This window comes from Bombina bombina, chromosome 1 (assembly GCF_027579735.1).
Source record: "Bombina bombina isolate aBomBom1 chromosome 1, aBomBom1.pri, whole genome shotgun sequence".
NCBI classification, from domain to species: Eukaryota; Metazoa; Chordata; class Amphibia; order Anura; family Bombinatoridae; genus Bombina; species Bombina bombina.
Genome location: NC_069499.1, coordinates 930,741,770 through 930,763,068, shown reverse-complemented (window position 1 = coordinate 930,763,068; position 21,299 = coordinate 930,741,770). Strand labels below are relative to the sequence as shown.

The 21,299-nt window shown below is 40.9% G+C and overlaps 1 protein-coding gene across 3 annotated transcripts in view; it reads left to right on the top strand.

The window, feature by feature from the left end:
* The window catches only part of MYLK2 (myosin light chain kinase 2), a 178,820-nt gene extending 160,959 nt beyond the window's left edge, over positions 1 to 17,861 (top strand). For all 3 annotated transcript variants that reach the window (XM_053699735.1, XM_053699716.1, XM_053699693.1), the window contains one exon: positions 17,328 to 17,861. In XM_053699735.1, coding sequence (XP_053555710.1) covers positions 17,328 to 17,408 — 81 coding nt within the window. In that variant the 3' untranslated portion in view covers positions 17,409 to 17,861. The remainder of the gene's footprint in view (positions 1 to 17,327) is intronic.
* Positions 17,862 to 21,299: the final 3,438 nt, after the last annotated feature.

The following is a 21,299-nucleotide window of genomic DNA, read 5'->3' as shown; positions in this document are numbered from 1 at the left end:
TCTTCTATGGTGGCTTTCTCGGCCACATCTGTCCAGGGGGATGCCCTTCAGCAGGCCAGACTGGACAATTGTAACAACAGACGCCAGCCTACTTGGTTGGGGCGCTGTCTGGAATTCCCTGAAGGCTCAGGGATCATGGACTCAGGAGGAGAGTCTCCTTCCAATAAACATTCTGGAATTGAGAGCAGTTCTCAATGCCCTTCTGGCTTGGCCTCAGTTAGCAACTCTGAGGTTTATCAGGTTTCAGTCGGACAACATCACGACTGTGGCTTACATCAACCATCAGGGAGGGACAAGGAGTTCCCTAGTGATGATGGAAGTATCAAAGATAATTCGCTGGGCAGAGTCTCACTCTTGCCACCTGTCAGCGATCCACATCCCAGGCGTGGAGAACTGGGAGGCGGATTTCCTAAGTTGCCAGACTTTTCATCCGGGGGAGTGGGAACTTCATCCGGAGGTCTTTGCCCAAATACTTCGACGTTGGGGCAAACCAGATATGGATCTCATGGCGTCTCGCCAGAACGCCAAGCTTCCTTGTTACGGGTCCAGGTCCCGGGACCCGGGAGCAGTCCTGATAGATGCTTTGACAGCACCTTGGACCTTCAAGATGGCTTATGTGTTTCCACCCTTCCCGATGCTTCCTCGATTGATTGCCAGGATCAAACAGGAGAAAGCATCGGTGATTCTAATAGCGCCTGCGTGGCCACGCAGGACCTGGTATGCAGATCTAGTGGACATGTCATCCTGTCCACCTTGGTCTCTGCCTCTGAGACAGGACCTTCTAATTCAGGGTCCTTTCAAACATCAAAATCTAATTTCTCTGAAGCTGACTGCATGGAGATTGAACGCTTGATTTTATCAAAGCGTGGATTTTCGGAGTCAGTAATTGATACCTTAATACAGGCTAGGAAACCTGTTACCAGGAAAATTTACCATAAAATATGGCGTAAATATTTACACTGGTGCGAATCCAAGAGTTACTCATGGAGTAAGGTTAGGATTCCTAGGATATTGTCTTTTCTACAAGAAGGTTTAGAAAAGGGTTTATCTGCAAGTTCTTTAAAGGGACAGATCTCAGCTCTGTCCATCCTTTTACACAAACATCTGTCAGAAGTTCCAGACGTTCAGGCTTTTTGTCAGGCTTTGGCCAGGATTAAGCCTGTGCTTAAGACTGTTGCTCCACCATGGAGCTTAAACTTAGTTCTTAACGTTTTGCAGGGTGTTCCGTTTGAACCCCTTCATTCCATTGATATCAAGCTGTTATCTTGGAAAGTTCTGTTTCTAATGGCTATTTCCTCGGCTCGTAGAGTCTCTGAGTTATCGGCTTTACATTGTGATTCTCTTTATCTGATTTTTCATTCAGACAAGGTAGTTCTGCGTACTAAACCTGGGTTCTTACCTAAGGTAGTCACTAACAAGAATATCAATCAAGAGATTGTTGTTCCATCATTGTGCCCTAACCCTTCTTCAAAGAAGGAACGACTTCTGCACAATCTAGACGTAGTCCGTGCCTTGAAATTTTATTTACAGGCAACTAAAGATTTTCGCCAAACATCTTCCCTGTTTGTAGTTTATTCTGGTCAGAGGAGAGGTCAAAAAGCATCTGCTACCTCTCTCTCTTTTTGGCTTCGTAGCATAATACATTTAGCCTATGAGACTGCTGGACAGCAGCCTCCTGAAAGAATTACAGCTCATTCTACGAGAGCTGTGGCTTCCACGTGGGCCTTTAAGAATGAGGCCTCTGTTGAACAGATTTGCAAGGCTGCAACTTGGTCTTCTCTTCATACTTTTTCCAAATTTTACAAATTTGACACTTTTGCTTCTTCTGAGGCTGTTTTTGGGAGAAAGGTTCTTCAGGCAGTGGTTCCTTCTGTGTAAAGGTCCCGCCTTTCCCTCCCGTCATCCGTGTACTTCTAGCTTTGGTATTGGTATCCCATAAGTAATGGATGACCCGTGGACTGACTACACTTAACAGGAAAAAACATAATTTATGCTTACCTGATAAATTCCTTTCTCCTGTAGTGTAGTCAGTCCACGGCCCGCCCTGTTTTTTATGGCAGGTCTAAAATTTAAATTAAATTCCAGTCACCACTGCACCCTATAGTTTCTCCTTTCTCGTTTGGTTTCGGTCGAATGACTGGGTATGACGTAGAGGGGAGGAGCTATATAGCAGCTCTGCTTGGGTGATCCTCTTGCACTTCCTGTTGGGGAGGAGTTAATATCCCATAAGTAATGGATGACCCGTGGACTGACTACACTACAGGAGAAAGGAATTTATCAGGTAAGCATAAATTATGTTTTTTCTAAAATGTCACATTGCATTCCATTGAAGAAGTTGCCTACCACTCAGGAGCTTGGTTCAATTTTTGCCCGGGAGGTCATCCATTTACATGGGTTACCCAAGGAGATAGTGTCGGACCGGGGTAGCCAGTTTGTCTCCAGATTTTGGCATTCCTTTTGTGCTCAAATGGGGATCCAGCTTTCCTTCTCCTCGGCATATCACCCTCAATCCAATGGGGCTGCGGAACGGTCTAATCAAGCTCTGGAACAGTTCCTCCGTTGCTATGTCTCAGATCACCACAATAATTGGTCTGAACTGTTACCTTGGGCAGAGTTTGCTCGTAATAGTGAGAGAGTTTGGCTGTCCTCCCGCAACTTGAACCTTCATGTGCCTTCCAATAAACTGGCTCCCCGTTATGTTGGTCCTTTTCGAATACTCCGACGGGTCAATCCTGTGGCCTATGCTCTTGACCTTCCTCCTGCAATGCGCATCTTCAATGTTTTTCATGTCTCCCTCTTGAAACCATTGGTTTGTAATCGGTTTACCACTGTGTTGCCTCGTCCCCATCCTATCTTTGTTGACAACCATGAGGAGTATGAGGTCAGCAGCATTATTGACTCTTGTATGTCCAGGGGCCGCGTACAGTATTTGGTTCACTGGAGGGGCTACGGTCCAGAGGAGTGTTCATGGGTTCCCTCCTCTGATGTTCATGCTCCCGCTCCCTCCTCCGTGCCTTCCATGCCCATTTCCCCAATAAGCCTTTTGTCCTCCCGCGGGGGAGGGGTCATTGAGGGGAGGGTACTGTCAGGGTTTTTTCCCTGTTTTGTTTGCCATGTGCTGCTGGCAGCCATTTTACTCACCTTTCTTGCTGACTCTGGTGCATACTGTGTGATGCTGCTCATTTCCTGCACTTCCTTTTATGGCCAGACTGGTGTACATCATCCGTGTGAGACAGGATGCAGTCTCAGAATTGTGATGTCATCACTTATTATTTAAAGGGCCTCTGTTCAGTATGCTTTGCCCTTGCGTTGTCTCAGACCTGTTTGTGAGAGCTCCTATGTATTACCTGGCTGTCTGACGTCCCTCCTGGTTCCTGATCCCTGGCTTGTTCCTGACTCTGTTGTTATCCTTGTTCCTGATTCCGGCTCGTCTGACTACTCGCTTTGGCTCCTGACTCGGCTCATCTGACTACCAGCTCTGGTTTGGATTCCTGGCTTGTTATTTGACTTGTGGACTTTTTATTATTTTTTGCTATTAATAAAGGTGTGATTATTTTTGCACTTCTCGTCTCCTGACAGCCAGATTGTGAGCAAGCGATATTAGCGCTGCCTTTTGTAATACAGATTATAAAATAATTGCAATGTGAACAAGAGCTTGAGTTCGCATTGCTAGGAAGCGCTTCCATAGGCTCCAATGACGGCATCAGAACCTTGCACAGCCAAGGGGTAAGTTGTGCAGCGATTGGCAGCAGTTAATAAATATATATGTATATGCTTATACAGGGAGTGCAGAATTATTAGGCAAATGAGTATTTTGACCACATAATCCTCTTTATGCATGTTGTCTTACTCCAAGCTGTATAGGCTCGAAAGCCTACTACCAATTAAGCATATTAGGTGATGTACATCTCTGTAATGAGAAGGGGTGTGGTCTAATGACATCAACACCCTATATAAGGTGTGCATAATTATTAGGCAACTTCCTTTCCTTTGGCAAAATGGGTCAAAAGAAGGACTTGACAGGCTCAGAAAAGTCAAAAATAGTGAGATATCTTGCAGAGGGATGCAGCACTCTTAAAATTGCAAAGCTTCTGAAGCGTGATCATCAAACAATCAAGCGTTTCATTCAAAATAGTCAACAGGGTCGCAAGAAGCATGTGGAAAAACCAAGGCGCAAAATAACTGCCCATGAACTGAGAAAAGTCAAGCGTGCAGCTGCCAAGATGCCACTTGCCACCAGTTTGGCCATATTTCAGAGCTGCAACATCACTGGAGTGCCCAAAAGCACAAGGTGTGCAATACTCAGAGACATGGCCAAGGTAAGAAAGGCTGAAAGACGACCACCACTGAACAAGACACACAAGCTGAAACGTCAAGACTGGGCCAAGAAATATCTCAAGACTGATTTTTCTAAGGTTTTATGGACTGATGAAATGAGAGTGAGTCTTGATGGGCCAGATGGATGGGCCCGTGGCTGGATTGGTAAAGGGCAGAGAGCTCAAGTCCGACTCAGACGCCAGCAAGGTGGAGGTGGAGTACTGGTTTGGGCTGGTATCATCAAAGATGAGCTTGTGGGGCCTTTTCGGGTTGAGGATGGAGTCAAGCTCAACTCCCAGTCTTACTGCCAGTTTCTGGAAGACACCTTCTTCAAGCAGTGGTACAGGAAGAAGTCTGCATCCTTCAAGAAAAACATGATTTTCATGCAGGACAATGCTCCATCACACGCGTCCAAGTACTCCACAGCGTGGCTGGCAAGAAAGGGTATAAAAGAAGAAAATCTAATGACATGGCCTCCTTGTTCACCTATTCTGAACCCCATTGAGAACCTGTGGTCCATCATCAAATGTGAGATTTACAAGGAGGGAAAAACAGTACACCTCTCTGAACAGTGTCTGGGAGGCTGTGGTTGCTGCTGCACGCAATGTTGATGCTGAACAGATCAAAACACTGACAGAATCCATGGATGGCAGGCTTTTGAGTGTCCTTGCAAAGAAAGGTGGCTATATTGGTCACTGATTTGTTTTTGTTTTGTTTTTGAATGTCAGAAATGTATATTTGTGAATGTTGAGATGTTATATTGGTTTCACTGGTAAAAATAAATAATTGAAATGGGTATATATTTGTTTTTTGTTAAGTTGCCTAATAATTATGCACAGTAATAGTCACCTGCACACACAGATATCCCCCTAAAATAGCTATAACTAAAAACAAACTAAAAACTACTTCCAAAACTATTCAGCTTTGATATTAATGAGTTTTTTGGGTTCATTGAGAACATGGTTGTTGTTCAATAATAAAATTAATCCTCAAAAATACAACTTGCCTAATAATTCTGCACTCCCTGTATACATACCTGTATATATTTATGTGTTAATATGTGTATATACACATATTAACACATAAATATATAAATATATGTGTTAACAACTCAAACATCTCTGGAATACTAATAGCTAACTCCAAATTCAAAATAACACTTTTTGCCGATGATATTTTCTTAACACTAACTGACCCAAAACACTCAGTGTCCTCCCTGATCCAAACTCTCACTACCTATGGAACTTTTTCCAATTTCAAAATCAACATTTCCAAATCTGAACTGCTCTGAATAGCTCTTTCAGACATCCAAGACATACAAGACCAATTCCAATTTTGTGCACAAAACAAAGCTATTTAATATCTAGGAGTATATATCTCACCATTCCTAGACACCATGATAACCATGAACTATAATTTGTTAGAAAACAACATATAAAACCTCCTTAACACCTGGAAACTAAACCCTTATCCTGGATTGGAAAGATACAGGTGATTAAAATGACCTTACTACCTAAATTCCTATACTTATTTCAAACACTACCTATACCAATGCCAGACAATATGCTTAGCATCCATCTAAAACCCTTATATGCCGTTGCATGACAAAAGTAATAGACTTAGCCTACAAGCAAAACTATTCTACTTGTATTTCCCTGGTGGAATTCTCTAAAGCCACTTTTTACACTGAAAACAATTTAAATAACATACAAAATCAATAATGTAACCATTCACACAAAAATACTCAGGAAAATGTTGTATTGTTTAGGTGCATCAAAAATCATAACAAAATTATTCTCCAAAAATCGTATTTTATCAGAAACATTAAATTTGTAGGTAAATTACACAGGAATAAATCATATTAAATATGAACAGGGTAAATTTTAAAATTAAGTTCATTGAATGTGCAAAAAAAAGCAAAACATTGGAACTTACAAGTACAAAATACAAAGCGTAATTGTTGTTTTTTGTGAAATGCGCTGAACATGGGCGTAATTCTATAAAGATTTTCACCCTACAGATCTCACAGTTTTTTTAATAGAATTCCCTGAAGGCTGTCCCTGTGAGTGATGGTGGGGAATACTTGCAAATAATTTAGAATCACCCCCTTAGTATGTTTATTGTAAGACTGCAGAAAAATCTTGTAATTATGAAGTGTTTCCTATCCATTTAAATGGAAACCAGCTTAGTTTGTCAGTGCATAATTAGAATTTATTATATTGATTAGTCCCTTAAAAAGGAGTAGGGTTTTGTTTTGCTAATTTTTAGTTATTCCTGCGTTGCTTAAAAGGAAAGTAAACGTGAAATCAGAGGCGTAGCTAGAAGCCTCAGGGCCCTGGTGCAAGAATCCATGAAGGACCCCCCCCCCCAAAAAAAAACCCCATCGCCTAGATTACGAGTTTTGTCGGTAATGGTGTGCGGTGCTAACGAGCATTAGCCGCAGAAAAGTGAGCGGAGAGCAAAATTTTGCTCCACATCTCACTGTAATACCAGCGCTGCTTACGTTAGCGGTGAACGTGCTCATGCACGATTTCCCCATAGGAATCAATGGGGGAGAGCCGGTTGAAAAAAAACCTAACACCTGCAAAAAAGCAGCGTTCAGCAACTAACGCAGCCCCATTGATTCATATGGGGAAATAAAAGTTATGTCTACACCTAACACCCTAACATGAACCCCGAGTCTAAACACTCCTAATCTTACACTTATTAACCGATAATCTGCCGCTCCGGACACTTCCGCCACCTACATTATACTTATGAACCCCTAATTTGCTGCCCCCAACATCGCCGACACCTACATTTTATTTATTAACCCCTACTCTGCCGCCCCCAATGTCTCCGCCACCTACCTACACTTATTAACCCCTAATCTGCCGTCCCAACGTCGCCGCCACTATATTAAAGTTATTAACCCCTAAACCTAAGTCTAAACCTAACCCCCCTAACTTAAATATAATTTAAATAAATCTAAATAAAATTACTACAATTAACTAAATTATTCCTATTTAAAACTAAATACTTACCTATAAAATAAACCCTAAGATAGCTACAATATAACTAATACTTACATTATAGCTAGCTTAGGCTTTATTTTTATTTAACAGGCAAGTTTGTATTTATTTTAACTAGGTAGAATAGTTACTAAATAGTTATTAACTATTTAATAGCTACCTAGTTAAAATAAAGACAAATTTACCTGTAAAATAAAACCTAACCTAAGTTACAATTAAACATAACACTACCACTATAATTAAATTAATTCCCTAAATTAACTACAATTAAATACAATTAAATACAATTATCTAAAGTACGAAGAAAAAAACACTAAATTACAGAAAATAATAAAATAATTAAAGTTTTTTAAACTAATTACACCTAATCTAATCCCCCTAATAAAATATAAAAGCCCCCAATATAATAAAAAGCCCTACCCTACACTAAATTACAAAATAGCCCTTAAAAAGGCCTTTTGCGGGGCATTGCCCCAAAGTAATCAGATCTTTTACCTGTAAAAATAAGTACAATACACCCCCCCAACATTAAAACCCACCACCCACACACCCAACCCTACTCTAAAACCCACCCAATCCCCCCTTAATAAAACCTAGCACTAACTCCTTGAAGATCACCTTACCTTGAGAAGTCTTCACCCAACCGGGCCGAAGTCCTCAACAAAGCCGGCGAAGTGGTCCTCCAGACGGGCAGAAGTCTTCATCCAGATGGCATCTTCTATCTTCATCCATCCGGCGCAGAGCAGGTCCATCTTCAAGACATCCGACGCGGAGCATCCACTCCTTTCTTCATCCGATGACTGAATGAAGGTTCCTTTAAATTACGTCATCCAAGATGGCATCCCTTCAATTCTGATTGGCTGATAGAATTCTATCAGCCAATCGGAATTAAGGTAGGAAAAATCCTATTGGCTGATGCAATCAGCCAATAGGATTGAAGTTCAATCCTATTGGCTGATTGCATCAGCCAATAGGTTTTTCTACATTAATTCCGATTGGCTGATAGAATTCTATCGGTTGGGTGAAGATTTCTCAAGGTAAGGTGATCTTCAAGGGGTTAGTGTTAGGTTTTATTAAGGGGGATTGGGTGGGTTTTAGAGTAGGGTTGGGTGTGTGGGTGGTGGGTTTTAATGTTGGGGGGGTATTGTACTTAGGGATTAGATTAGGTGTAATTAGTTTAAAAATCTTGTAATTATTTTATTATTTTCTGTAATTTAGTGGGGGGGGGTCATACTTTAGATAATTTTATTTAATTGTATTTAATTGTAGTTAATTTAGGGAATAAATTTAATTATAGTGTAGTGTTAGGTGTAATTGTAACTTAGGTTAGGTTATTTTACAGGTAAATTTGTCTTTATTTTAACTAGGTAGCTATTAAATAGTTAATAACTATTTAGTAACTATTCTACCTAGTTAAAATAAATACAAACTTGCCTGTTAAATAAAAATAAAGCCTAAGCTAGCTACAATGTAACTATTAGTTATATTGTAGCTATCTTAGGGTTTATTTTATAGGTAAGTATTTAGTTTTAAATAGGAATAATTTAGTTAATTGTAGTTATTTTATTTATATGTATTTAAATTATATTTAAGTTAGGGTGGTGTTAGGGTTAGGGTTAGACTTAGATTTAGGAGTTAATAACTTTAATATAGTGGCGGCGACGTTGGGGGCGGCAGATTAGGGCTTAATAAATGTAGGTAGGTGTCAGCGATGTTAGGGACGGCAGATTAGGGGTTAATAAAATTTAACTAGTGTTTGCGAGGCGGGAGTGCGGCAGTTTAGGGGTTAATATATTTATTATAGTGGCGGAGATGTCAGGTTCGGCAGATTAGGGGTTAAAAATTTAATTTTAGTGTTTGCGATGTGGGGGGCCTCGGTTTAGGGGTTAATAGGTAGTTTATGGGTGTTAGTGAACTTTTTAGTACTTTAGTTAAGAGTTTTATGCTATGGCGTTGTACCATAAAACTCTTAACTACTGACTTTAAAATGCGGTACCAGTCTTGACAGGAGAGGGTCTACCGCTCACTTTTTGGAAGACTCGTAATACCAGCGCTATACAAGTCCCATTGAAAAAATAGGATATGCAATTGACGTAAGTGGATTTGCGGTATTTTCGAGTCTGGCCGAAAAAGTGAGCGGTGAGCCTGTAGCTTCAAGACTTGTAATACCAGCGGGCGTTAAAAAGCAGCGTTGGGACCTCTCAATGCTGCTTTTAAGGCTAACACACATCTTGTAATCTAGCCGCATGTTTTTTTTATATATTAATAAGGGATAAGGGAGTAGAACATAGGGAAGGAGAGAGGGGGGGGGGGAGAAGAAAGGGAGAGAGGGAGGAGAAAAAAATGAAGAGAGAGGGAAAGTACAAAGAGGGAGAGAGGGAAAGTACAAGGGGGGAGAGAGCAGTGGCATCACTAGGGGGGGGGGGGGCGGGCCGCACCCGGGTGACACCCTCCAGAAATACAATGTTGAGATGCATAGATTTTTTTTTTTTATTAGAGCGGCTGGCATTTGTGAACATTGGTGGAACTGGGGAAGTTGTAGACACACAATTTTTTTTGCCCCTTGAGCCAGTGCTGCAATTTCAACAAATAGTTTTCCTGACTGCTTTTGCTTGTTTGTACTTTGCTTCTCCCCTGCCCAATTTCGCTATGAATGTTGTGGGCATGCCGTGGGGCTTGCAAAGTTGCGCTGCTAGCCTAAACCTGTCTGCCTATCTGTGCTCACTGCTCAGTGACATGTGGAGCAGTGGAGTCACTCACTACTGTGCTGTCTCTCTAAACGGGAACTGGCAAATCATGAGGGGATGCCTGGCACCTGACCGCATGACTGTTTGACACTGTCTTTAAAGTGAAGGAGCCACGTATGATGCCCACCAGACCATTACGGTACACTAAGTGCACACTGAACAGGTAGGAGGGCGGGCGGGGGTCTGGGGGTGGGCAGAGTGCAGAGGTGATTGGCCATAAGAAGCGGTAGGCACGCGGCCCGGGGTTGTGCACTGACAGGCTTGGAACAGAGTCAGAGAGCACAATTTTCATAGTTTGCGCCTAAACCTTTTCTTTAGTGATTTATTTTTAGAGTGCTCTGTTTATCTTTCATTTGATGCTCTGCTGAGCCAGGGAGCAGCTCTAGGCATGCGCTTTATAATTAATGCAGTGCAGTTTACATATTTTGTAAGTGTGTGTCCGAGTTTTTGTGTGTGTGCCTCAGTGTTTTTGTGTGTGTGTGTCTGAGTGTGTTTCCGAGTGTTTGTGTGTGCATCTGAGTATGTTTTTAAGTGTGTCTGAGTGTTTGTATGTGTGTGTGCCTGTGTTTTTGTGTGTGTCTGCTTTCTGTGGGGGGGGTGACACCATAACTTACCGCACCGGGTGACACCAACACTAGTGACGCCACTGGGAGAGAGAGGGGGAGTACAGTGAGAAAGAGGGGAGTACAAAGGGAGAGAGATAGAGAGAAGGAGTACAAAGGGAGAGAGATAGAGAGAGGGAGTACAAAAGGGAGAGAGATAGAGAGAGGGACAGGAAAATGAATAGAAAGTGTGTGCACATCAACACAGAAATACACACCGGGACACTCACACAGGCACACACTGACACAGGTACTTGAACAGACATTAACACACAGACAGTAACACAGACACACACACTAACACATACAGGCACCCAGATACACTAACAGATGACAGACCAAAATGCTTATTTTAGTTTATCTCTAAAGAGCTCGGCACTACTTTGCAGTACTATGCGCTGAAGAGCTTTCTGTCAGCCAAATGGGTTAATTCCTGTCAGAAACTTCAAACTAGGATTGGCTGGACCTCGCACAGCCTCAGAACTATCTATCTATCTCTCTATCTATCTATCTGGCTATCTAGGTGTGAGATGTTCCTTGAATGCCAAATGCTCAAAAGCTCATATGGGTAGTGCATCCTCTGCTAATTGCCTAAAAACTAAAAATGGGATCATTGAAACATAGAATTTGATGGTAGATAAGAACCAAAAGGCCCATCAATTCTATCCATATTACATGTTACTTTTTTGCATAAGGCTATCCTAAGAAAAAAGTAACGTAATATGGGTATGGCATTCAAGGAACATCTCACATATAGATAGATGGATAGATAGGTAATGTGATTTGCATATTGGAAATATCTTTAACTAAATAAAATGAGCTGCATTAAAAAAATAATAATAATTATGCAGCACATTTTATTTAGATGAAGTTGGCACACAAATGTTTTTATATCAAGTGAGTTGTCCACAAAAATCTAAAATCCAGGTATATTATATATACACCGTATATATATATATATATATATATATATATATATATATATATATATATATATATATAGTCCAGTGTAAGAGAGTTTTTTACTGAGCCAAAAGGTACGGAACTGTTGTATAAAGTTCTCACTTGTGTAGTTGTAGAAATAAACAAACAAATCTACCCAATGATATCCACAGATAGCAGTGTCCCAAAAGGATTTATAGAATGGCAGTCTCTCCCAAACAATTGAATAGCATCAAATATAACGATTCCTGTGACATTCTGGAGGAATATTCTGATTATACGAGTACATTTATCAGCTTTGTACTCAGAGCCACGAGATTCCTGTTGACCCATAACTATTTCCGGCTTGAAGGCAGGTTTTTTCTCCAGAGATGTGGAACCGCTATGGGGGCAAAATTTGACCCATCCTTTGCCAACCTGTATATGGCTTGGTGGGAGCGGTCCCACATCTATGGAGATAAAAATACCTACAAGGTCAATGTGGTGCTATACAGGCGCTACATTGATGACCTGCTTTTCATTTGGCAAGGTTCTCAGTGTGAGGTTGAAGGGTTCGTACAGCAACTTAATACCAACAATGTTGGTCTTAGGTTTACATTTGAAAGTCAGTTGCGATCTGTGAATTTTCTTGATATCACACTGACGGGAAATGCCAATGGACATATTTCCATTGACCTGTACAGAAAACCCATAACTAAAAATACTCTTCTACATGCGAGAAGTTGCCACCCGAGGCATGTCCCTTTTGCAGTTGCAAAGGGGCAGCTAATCAGGGTGAAGAGGAATTGCTCTGATGAAATTGCATATACAGAACAGAGCAGGGCAATGAGGGACCATCTATATCATAGAGGTTACCCTAGACATGTTATTGACAGGGCCCAATCGCAGGTGGATAGGATTAATAGGAGACACCTGTTAGGAGAACCGGAGAGGGTTAGGACATCATCTGCACAGTTGTCGTCCAAAGTTACATTTGTAACGGATTATAGTGATGAATACCAGGATATTTGTAAAATAGTCAATAAGCACTTTTGCATGTTGGCTGCTGACGACAAACTACAGAACAGTGTAGAGAGAGGCTTGCGCTGCTCCTATATGCGCAGTAAGACAATTGGCAATTGTGTTGCCCCTTCTGAAATTCCACCAGTGATTAGAGATCACCCAAGTGCGTGGCTTACACATAGGGGGATGTACAGATGCGGCAGGTCTAGGTGCAGACTGTTTGAGTTTTGTATCTTTTCAGATACGTTCCGGTCATTAGTCACAGGAGAGGAGTTTAAGATCCAGTCCTGCCTCAACTGTACGTCCTCCTATGTCATTTACCTCATTACATGTGTCGAGTGTTGCCTACAATATGTAGGTCTTACGACAACTGAGGTTAATACCAGAATACAGAACCATTTGTCAACCATCAAACTGGGTGAGGCTACTACCCCCCTTGTTAAACATTTCAAGAATGTACATCATAAAAGAAATGACACCTTCAGATGGCAAGCCATTGAATATATCAAATCCCCCCCTAGGGGAGGTGACAGGGATAAAATTCTGGGCAAACGCGAAATGTTTTGGGCTTTTAAATTAAAAACTAGGGTACCCAAGGGGCTAATCTCAGAGTACGATTTAATTAACTATTGGAAATAATTTAACTAAGTTTCTCTATATGGGAAACTTCAATACATCCATATTCAATTGTACTCAGTTTCTAGTGGTTGTTTTTTGACTACTCTGTGTTGAGCTGTCTACTTGAGAGAAAAATATAAACTTGAAATATATATTTGAACTATATACAAGTAAATAAAACAGGAACCTTAAGGGCATATTGGCCGTCAAGTAATATAACTTTACCATCTCTGGGATATTTACTAGATGGGCGGTCAGTTCAGTGGGTCTTAGAACCTTGTTCCAATTGGGAACTTGGTCTGATGCACGTAGTCTACATTAATATGACCACTTGGTCTTATTGCTGTCAACCAAGAATGATCTCTATATTTGTGACACAACATTTTTAACAAGTTTTGTTGCATGTAATGATAAGTATGTAATTCTCTATTGATTCACGCCATCTTTAATATGGTGTGTATTGTCACAAATTATAGAGAAACATTTCTTGATATTGAATTGAGTGCCAGCAAGTTTGCTGCCATTTGAGATATATATATGTGTGTATTTGAATTAGACAGCAAACAGGTGGTCTCTATTTTTGTTGACGCTGTACACTTGTACCGGCATTTGGTTGCCTTATATATTTTTTACATTGTTTGCATTAGTGTGTATATTTCTCCCCTTCTTAGGGTAAGTGCAAAACATTTTGCACCGTTTAAATTGGTGTGTATATTTCTCTCCTTCTTAGGGTATTTGCAACACATACTGTGGAAAGTTTTATAATAAACATGATGAGCAATTGATTGTACTATTTTGCTTATATATATTTGATACACTTTATCATGTATGTATTTATTACTTTTATATGTTTATTTAAGTGTATTATGTTACATAACACTTTAATACTATCTCTTTTGGACTCTCTCTATATCCAATCTTAATACTTAGAATTGTTGAATGAGACTGATTCTGCATTAAGGGTTAATCCTAAAGGTGGTGGCTAGGCTTCACAGGCATTGGTTGTATTGATTGACCAATTACTTTCTTGTTTTGCTTTTAAAAGGGCATCACAGGTATACTGAATTAGCTATGATTACGGCTGTATAGCCGAAACATGTTAGCTTTCAGTTTGCCTGTGTTGCCTTGCTAACCTGTATATGGACCCTCCTGGAACCTTTTTATCGTTGGTGAATAAAAGATATCGTTTTTAACTTGCCCTGGATTGTCTGTTTTCTTCATTTGTTATATATATATACATATATATATATATATATATATATATATATATACAATATAAATTTTTATATTGAGGTTAGTAGTACCATTTTAAGGCTTGAATACAAAATTTAACAGTGTAGTCTATAGTGGTAATCAAAGCATTATTTTTGCACTGATCCGTGAGTCTGGACTGAGCATAATATTTCAGCACTTAGATTTTTTTTTACATTTATTTTTACTTATTTTTTTTTAAAGAAAAAACTGTTAGGTACTAAGATTCAATTTAGTCATTTAAAAAATCAGAGCAACAGTTTTTTTTCTCCAGCTACTGGAAGCCTAATAGATTATTAACTACATTGGTCCTGCTTGCAGACACAGTGACACTGACCTGCTTATTTTATATCTGCATCTCCTGCAGGGATCTGAGTCTTCAGCCCAGCGGTTTCCCCAAGTCCTACCACAGCTGCGCAACATACTGCTCGAGGCAATACAAACTCGAGGCTATACAAAATTAAGCATGTTGGCATCTTTAAAAAGATGGATGGCAGTCCTGCGGCGCGAGATTCGGACACCTCCTCCAAAGTTGGCATGGCCCGGGCCCCTGCACTCTGCTAGGAAACCCCCCCAAAAAACTGGACCTTGGCCAGGGATAGGCAAGTTGTCCATACACGGACACTGGTGTCCGTGACTAGCCCTTGCATTGTCCGCCACAACCTTAGTATATCTTTTCTTTCTGATTAAATAATAGGAATAGAAAAAATATGTAGTGTGAATAAAGTTAGTGGCTTGTCAAGAGACTGCAAGTGATATTGGGTAATAAGTTATGGAATAAATAAAGCCTGAGTGAAATACTGGATGTGTATCTGCATTAGTATAATAACACCCAGCTCTATACAGAGACACAGTAGTGACACTGGCTCATGGGTGTAGCCAGAAGAGGGCTGGTTATAGGGTCAGTGGTATCTGCATCAGTATAATAACACCCAGCACTATATAATGACACAGTAGTGACACTGGCACATGCGTATAGCCAGAGGAGGGCTGGTTATAGGATCAGTGGTATCTGCATCAGTATAATAACACCCAGCTCTATACAAAGACACAGTAGTGACACTGGCTCATGGGTATAGCCAGAAGAGGGCTGGTTATAGGATCAGTATATCTGCATCAGTATAATAACACCCAGCACTATATAATGACACAGTAGTGACACTGGCACATGCGTTTAGCCAGAGGAGGGCTGGTTATAGGATCAGTGGTATCTGCATCAGTATAATAACACCCGGCACTATATAAGGACACAGTAGTGACTCTGGCACTTGGGTATAGCCAGAGGAGAGCAGGTTATATAGTGGTATCTGCATCAGAATAATAACACCCAGCGCTATATAATGACACAGTAGTGACACTGGCACATGGGTAACATGGGTATAGCCAGAGGAGGGCTGGTTATAGGATCAGTGGTATCTGCATCAATATAATAACACCCAGCACTATATAATGACACAGTAGTGACACTGGCATATGTATATAGCCAGACAAGGGCTGGTTATAGGGTCAGTGGTATCTGCATCAGTATAATAACACCCAGCGCTATATAATGACACAGTAGTGACACTGGCACATGGGTATAGCCAGAGGAGGGCAGGTTATAGGATCAGTGGTATCTGCATCAGTATAATAACACCAAACACTATACAAAGACACAGTAGTGACACTGGCTCATGGGTATAGCAAGAAGAGGGCTGGTTATAGGATCAGTGGTATCTGCATCAGTATAATAAAACCGAGCACTATAAAATAATGTTTTTAATTTCAAATGTACCTTGGTGTCCTTCACTAAGGTCTGTACTTTGGAAAATGTCTGCCACAGTCTTCGTCTGTGCCTATCCCTGACCTTGGCTATGGCGCTGTATTTCGTAGCTTCAGCCTTCATTAGCACGCCTCCCCAGTTTGTAGTAATGTACCAGCTCACTCTGCCAAGTGCCATTGCCACAAAAAATGTGTGTCAGAGTCTGCGTGCGCACACACTTTTAGAGGTCAAGTCACACCTGCTGGGTCCCCTAGAGTGGCCGACCTCAAAGGGCCCAGTCGCAGTCGCAAATGTTGCGACCGCGGTAGTCCCCCCCCCCCCCCGCGTGAAATACTTTTACCCCTAAACCCATCCGCTGCAGCATGCACGTTTTGTTAGTGGTTAAAACAATGAGTCTACCCCCCTTTATATATTTACATTTGAAAGTGGTCACTTTAACACACTCAGAATTTCATGTTCACCTTACCTTGCAATCCACTGTTTAATTGTATGTGCCAGAATGGAAGGGAACTTCTGATCATGCCTTTAAATGGACATTCAAGTCAAATGTAAACTTTATTACTTGTAGAGTTTGCAGTTAAAAAAAAATACATTTCCAGTGTACTCATGTTATCAAATGTATTCGGTTGGTACGCTTTGCTGAAAAGTACATCTAGGTAGGACTATAGGAGCTCAGGAGTGTGCATGTCTCTGTAGAATTCTATGGCAGCAGTGTTTGCAACAATATATAACATTTTAAAAGATTTTGTGTAAATAAACTGTTGGAGAAGTGAGCATGGTCTTATGTGCCCACTTTTAGAGTAACAGCTCCTACTGAGCATGTGCAACAGTTCTAAGGCTCTTGTTTGAAATTCAGTGTTAATGCATTGTCTTATGCATTTGTTAATTATGCATTTCTGCTGTATTTAATGGACTTTTAAAGGGACAGCATACTTTGATAAATCTTTGTATTTAATGCAACCACCCTCTTTACCTATCAATATTAATCTGCATATGTTTAAAGTCCAACCCTGTCACTTCTTTGTTGAAAAATAATTTAAAACCTTTGTGTATTTCTCTTTTTTTCCCCCAACAGAAAAACTTTTTTGCAGTGACAGCGGCAAACAGGTTTCTGAAGTCCAGCAGTTCTGGGTGTCTGAGCCCTCTGGCAGAGTGAAGAGGGAGCAGACACAGTTCCTCATGTTCCTGACATTGAAGAGTGAAGAAGAGGGTTGTGTTGTCAGAAGAGGGTTGTGTTATATATGTCTAAGTGATGAAGCTAATCTATATGTACAGTATGTCTGCCCCTGCTAGATGTATGAGGGAAGGGCAAAGCCTCTCATCTGTCTCAACTTAGGAGGTGGCTTGAGGGGCCCAGTCTGATTCAGTTCCTTGTGTGTGAGTGTTGTTGTTTTTTTCATTATGCTGAAGGAAATATGAATGTAAGATAAGATGTTAGATGATCACCTCCTGAAATCCTCCATGTATGTTTTCCACTTATGTCAATCACCTCAAGTCCCAGTGCTGTACAGGAATCTGCAACCTTTTTTTTTTTTGCTCCCTATTCAGATGTTTTTCTTTTTTAGTGCTGATTAACTTTAGTCATGTAATAAAAAAAATCTTTACAGTCTATGTATTTATTCTTTTGTATCAGTATCCACAATGCAAGACATTGCAATGGATATTAAGCCTTTTTGTCCATGGTATCTACCAACATGGCTAAGTAGGTTATGTGTGTCAAACATCTCGCTATTATAGAGTGCACATAACAGTTTTCTGGAATCCCTCCATCTCTTTCAAAAGTTACTTTTCTAAAGTTACAGGGTTGTCACTTGGCTGCTGAATTCAATTATGTCACAAATAAACACATGAAGAACACTAATTTCCAACCACTCACATGCAATAGTAGTTAAATCGAGATATGGGGTTGATTTATCATGGCCCGAATGGGATCAAATACCGCTGTTTCCGCGTCACCCTTTAGGGTCTCTGGAAACAGGAGTTAAGAAGCAGCTCCTTAACTCGTCCGACACCTCTAAGGCTGCGGACATCAATCCGCCTGATCGCATACAATCGGGTTGATTGACACTCCCTGCTAGCGGCCAGTCTGCGAGTCTGCAGGGGGCGGCATTGCACAAGCAGTTCACCAGAACTGCTTGTGCAATGTTAAATGCCAACAGCATATGCTGTCGGCATTCAGCGATGTCTGGCGGACATGATACGCTACAGCGTATCATGTCCACCAGACATTGATAAATAGGACCTTTAAACTTGTGTAAATTTTATAATTTTTTTTTAAATCAAATCTGCTATTTATACAATGTATGTCTCAGTAACTCCCTCAATATATATATATATATATATATATATATATATATACATACATACAATATATATATATATATAGTATCTCACAAAAGTGAGTACACCCCTCATATTTTTGTAAATATTTTATTATATCTTTTCATGTGACAACACTGAAGAATTGACACTTTGCTACAATGTAAAGTAGTGAGTGTACAGCCTGTATAACAGTGTAAATTTGCTGTCCACTCAAAATATCTTAACACACAGCCATTAATGTCTAAACCATTGGCAACAAAAGTGAGTACACCCCTAAGTGGAAATGTCCAAATTGGGGCCAAAGTATCAATATTTTTTGTGGCCATCATTATTTTCCAGCACTGCCTTAACCCTCTTGGGCATGGAGTTCACAAGAGCTTCACAGTTTGCCACTAGAGTCCTCTTCCACTCCTCCATTATGACATCACAGAGCTGGTGGATGTTAGAGACCTTGCGCTCCCCCACCTTCCGTTTGAGGATGCCCCACAGATGCTCAATAGGGTTTAGGTCTGGAGACATGCTTGGCCAGTTCATCACCTTTACCCTCAGCTTCTTTTGCAAGGCAGTGGCCGTCTTCGAGGTGTGTTTGAGGTAGTTATCATGAGTACATGTAGGCATTTATGGTTCCCTCAATGAACTGTAGCTCCCCAGTGCCAGCAGCACTCATGCAGGCCCAGACCATGACACTCCCACCACCATGCTTGACTGTAGGCAAGACACACTTGTCTTTGTACTCCTCACCTGGTTGCCGCCACACATGCTTGACACCATCTGAACCAAATAACTTTATCTTGGTCTAATCGGACCACAGGACATGATTCCAGTAATCCCTGTTCTTAGCCTGCTTGTCTTCAGCAAACTGTTTGCAGGCTTTCTTGTGCATAATCTTTAGAAGTGGCTTCCTTCTGGGACGACAGCCATGCAGACCATTTTGATGCAGTGTGCGGCGTATGGTCTGAGCACTGACAGGCTGACCCCCCACCCCTTCAACCTCTGCAGCAATGCTGGCAACACTCATACATCTATTTCCCAAAGACAACCTCTGGATATGACGCTGAGCACGTGCACTCAACTTCTTTGGCCGACCATGGAGAGGCCTGTTCTGAGTGGAACCTGTCCTGTGAAACCGCTGTATGGATTTGCCCACCGTGCTGCAACTCAGTTTTAGGGTCTTGGCAATCTTCTTATAGCCTAGGCCATCTTTATGTAAAGCAACAATTCTTTTTTCAGATCCTCAGAGAGTTCTTTGCTATGAGGAGCCATGTTGAACTTCCAGTGACCAGTATGAGAGACTGTGACCCCAAAACACCAAAATTTAACACACCTGCTTCCCATTCACACCTGAGACCTTGTAACACTAACGAGTCACATGACAACGGGGAGGGAAAATGGCTAATTGGGCCCAATTTGGACATTTCCACTTAGGGGTGTACTCACTTTTGTTGCCAATGGTTTAGACATTAATGGCTGTGTGTTAAATTATTTTGAGGGGACAGCAAATTTACACTGTTATACAGGCTGTACACTCACTACTTTACATTGTAGCAAAGTGTCATTTTTTCAGTGTTGTCACATGAAAAGATATAATAAAATATTTACAAAAATGTAAGGGGTGTACTCACTTTTGTGAGATACTGTGTATATATATATATATATATATATATATATATGTGTGTGTGTGTATATATATATACAGTATACAACAGGAGTACAATGTCACTTAAATGTCAAATGATTTTATAATTGTATCACCTCTCAATAATTGCATTATTTCTAAGTTAACAAGTAGAGTATTTCCTATTATAAAAAATCAAAAACAAATACTTTATAAAGACTACATTGAAAATACATCCCAAAGTAAGCCTGGTGAATATTGGAAGCACATTATTTGGTCAAATGAGACCAAGATAAATTTGTTTGGCTCAGATGGGGTCCAGCATGTTTGGTGTGAACCTGGCCAGGACTAACATAGTGAATGCATAGGGGCCGATTTATTAAAGTCTGTTCGACATGATACACTGTCGGCATTTAACATTACACAAGCAGTTCACCAGAACTGCTTGTGCAATGCCGCCCCCTGCAGATTCGCGGCCGATAGCAGGGGGTGTCAATCAGCCCGATTGTAAAGGATCGGGGCGATTGCAGACCAAAGCCTCAGAGACGGCGGACCAGTTATGGAGCAGCGGTTTTAAGACCGTTGCTTCATAACTGCTGTTTCTTTCATGTAATTGGCAAGAGTCCATGAGCTAGTGACGTATGGGATATACAATCCTACCAGGCTGGGCAAAGTTTCCCTAACCTCAAAATGCCTATAAATACACCCCTCACCACACCCACAATTCAGTTTTACAAACTTTGGCTCCTATGGAGGTGGTGAAGTAAGTTTGTGTTTTATTTTCCAGATTTCTCTCAGAGTACTGTGAATGTCAGAGGGATGTGAAGGGAGTATCATCTATTGAATTCTATGGTTTTCCTCATGGGTCCAGGTCCAGGGATCCTCAGGCGGAGTTGGTGGATGCGTTAGCAGTTCCTTGGTTTTACCAACCTGCTTATATCTTTCCGCCTCTAGTTCTTCTTCCAAGAGTGATTTCCAAAATCATCATGGAACATTCGTTTGTGTTTCTGGTAGCTCCAACATGGCCTCACAGGTTCTGGTATGTGGACCTTCTCCGGATGTTCAGTTGTCAACCTTGGCTACTTCCTTTAAGACCAGACCTTCTGTCTC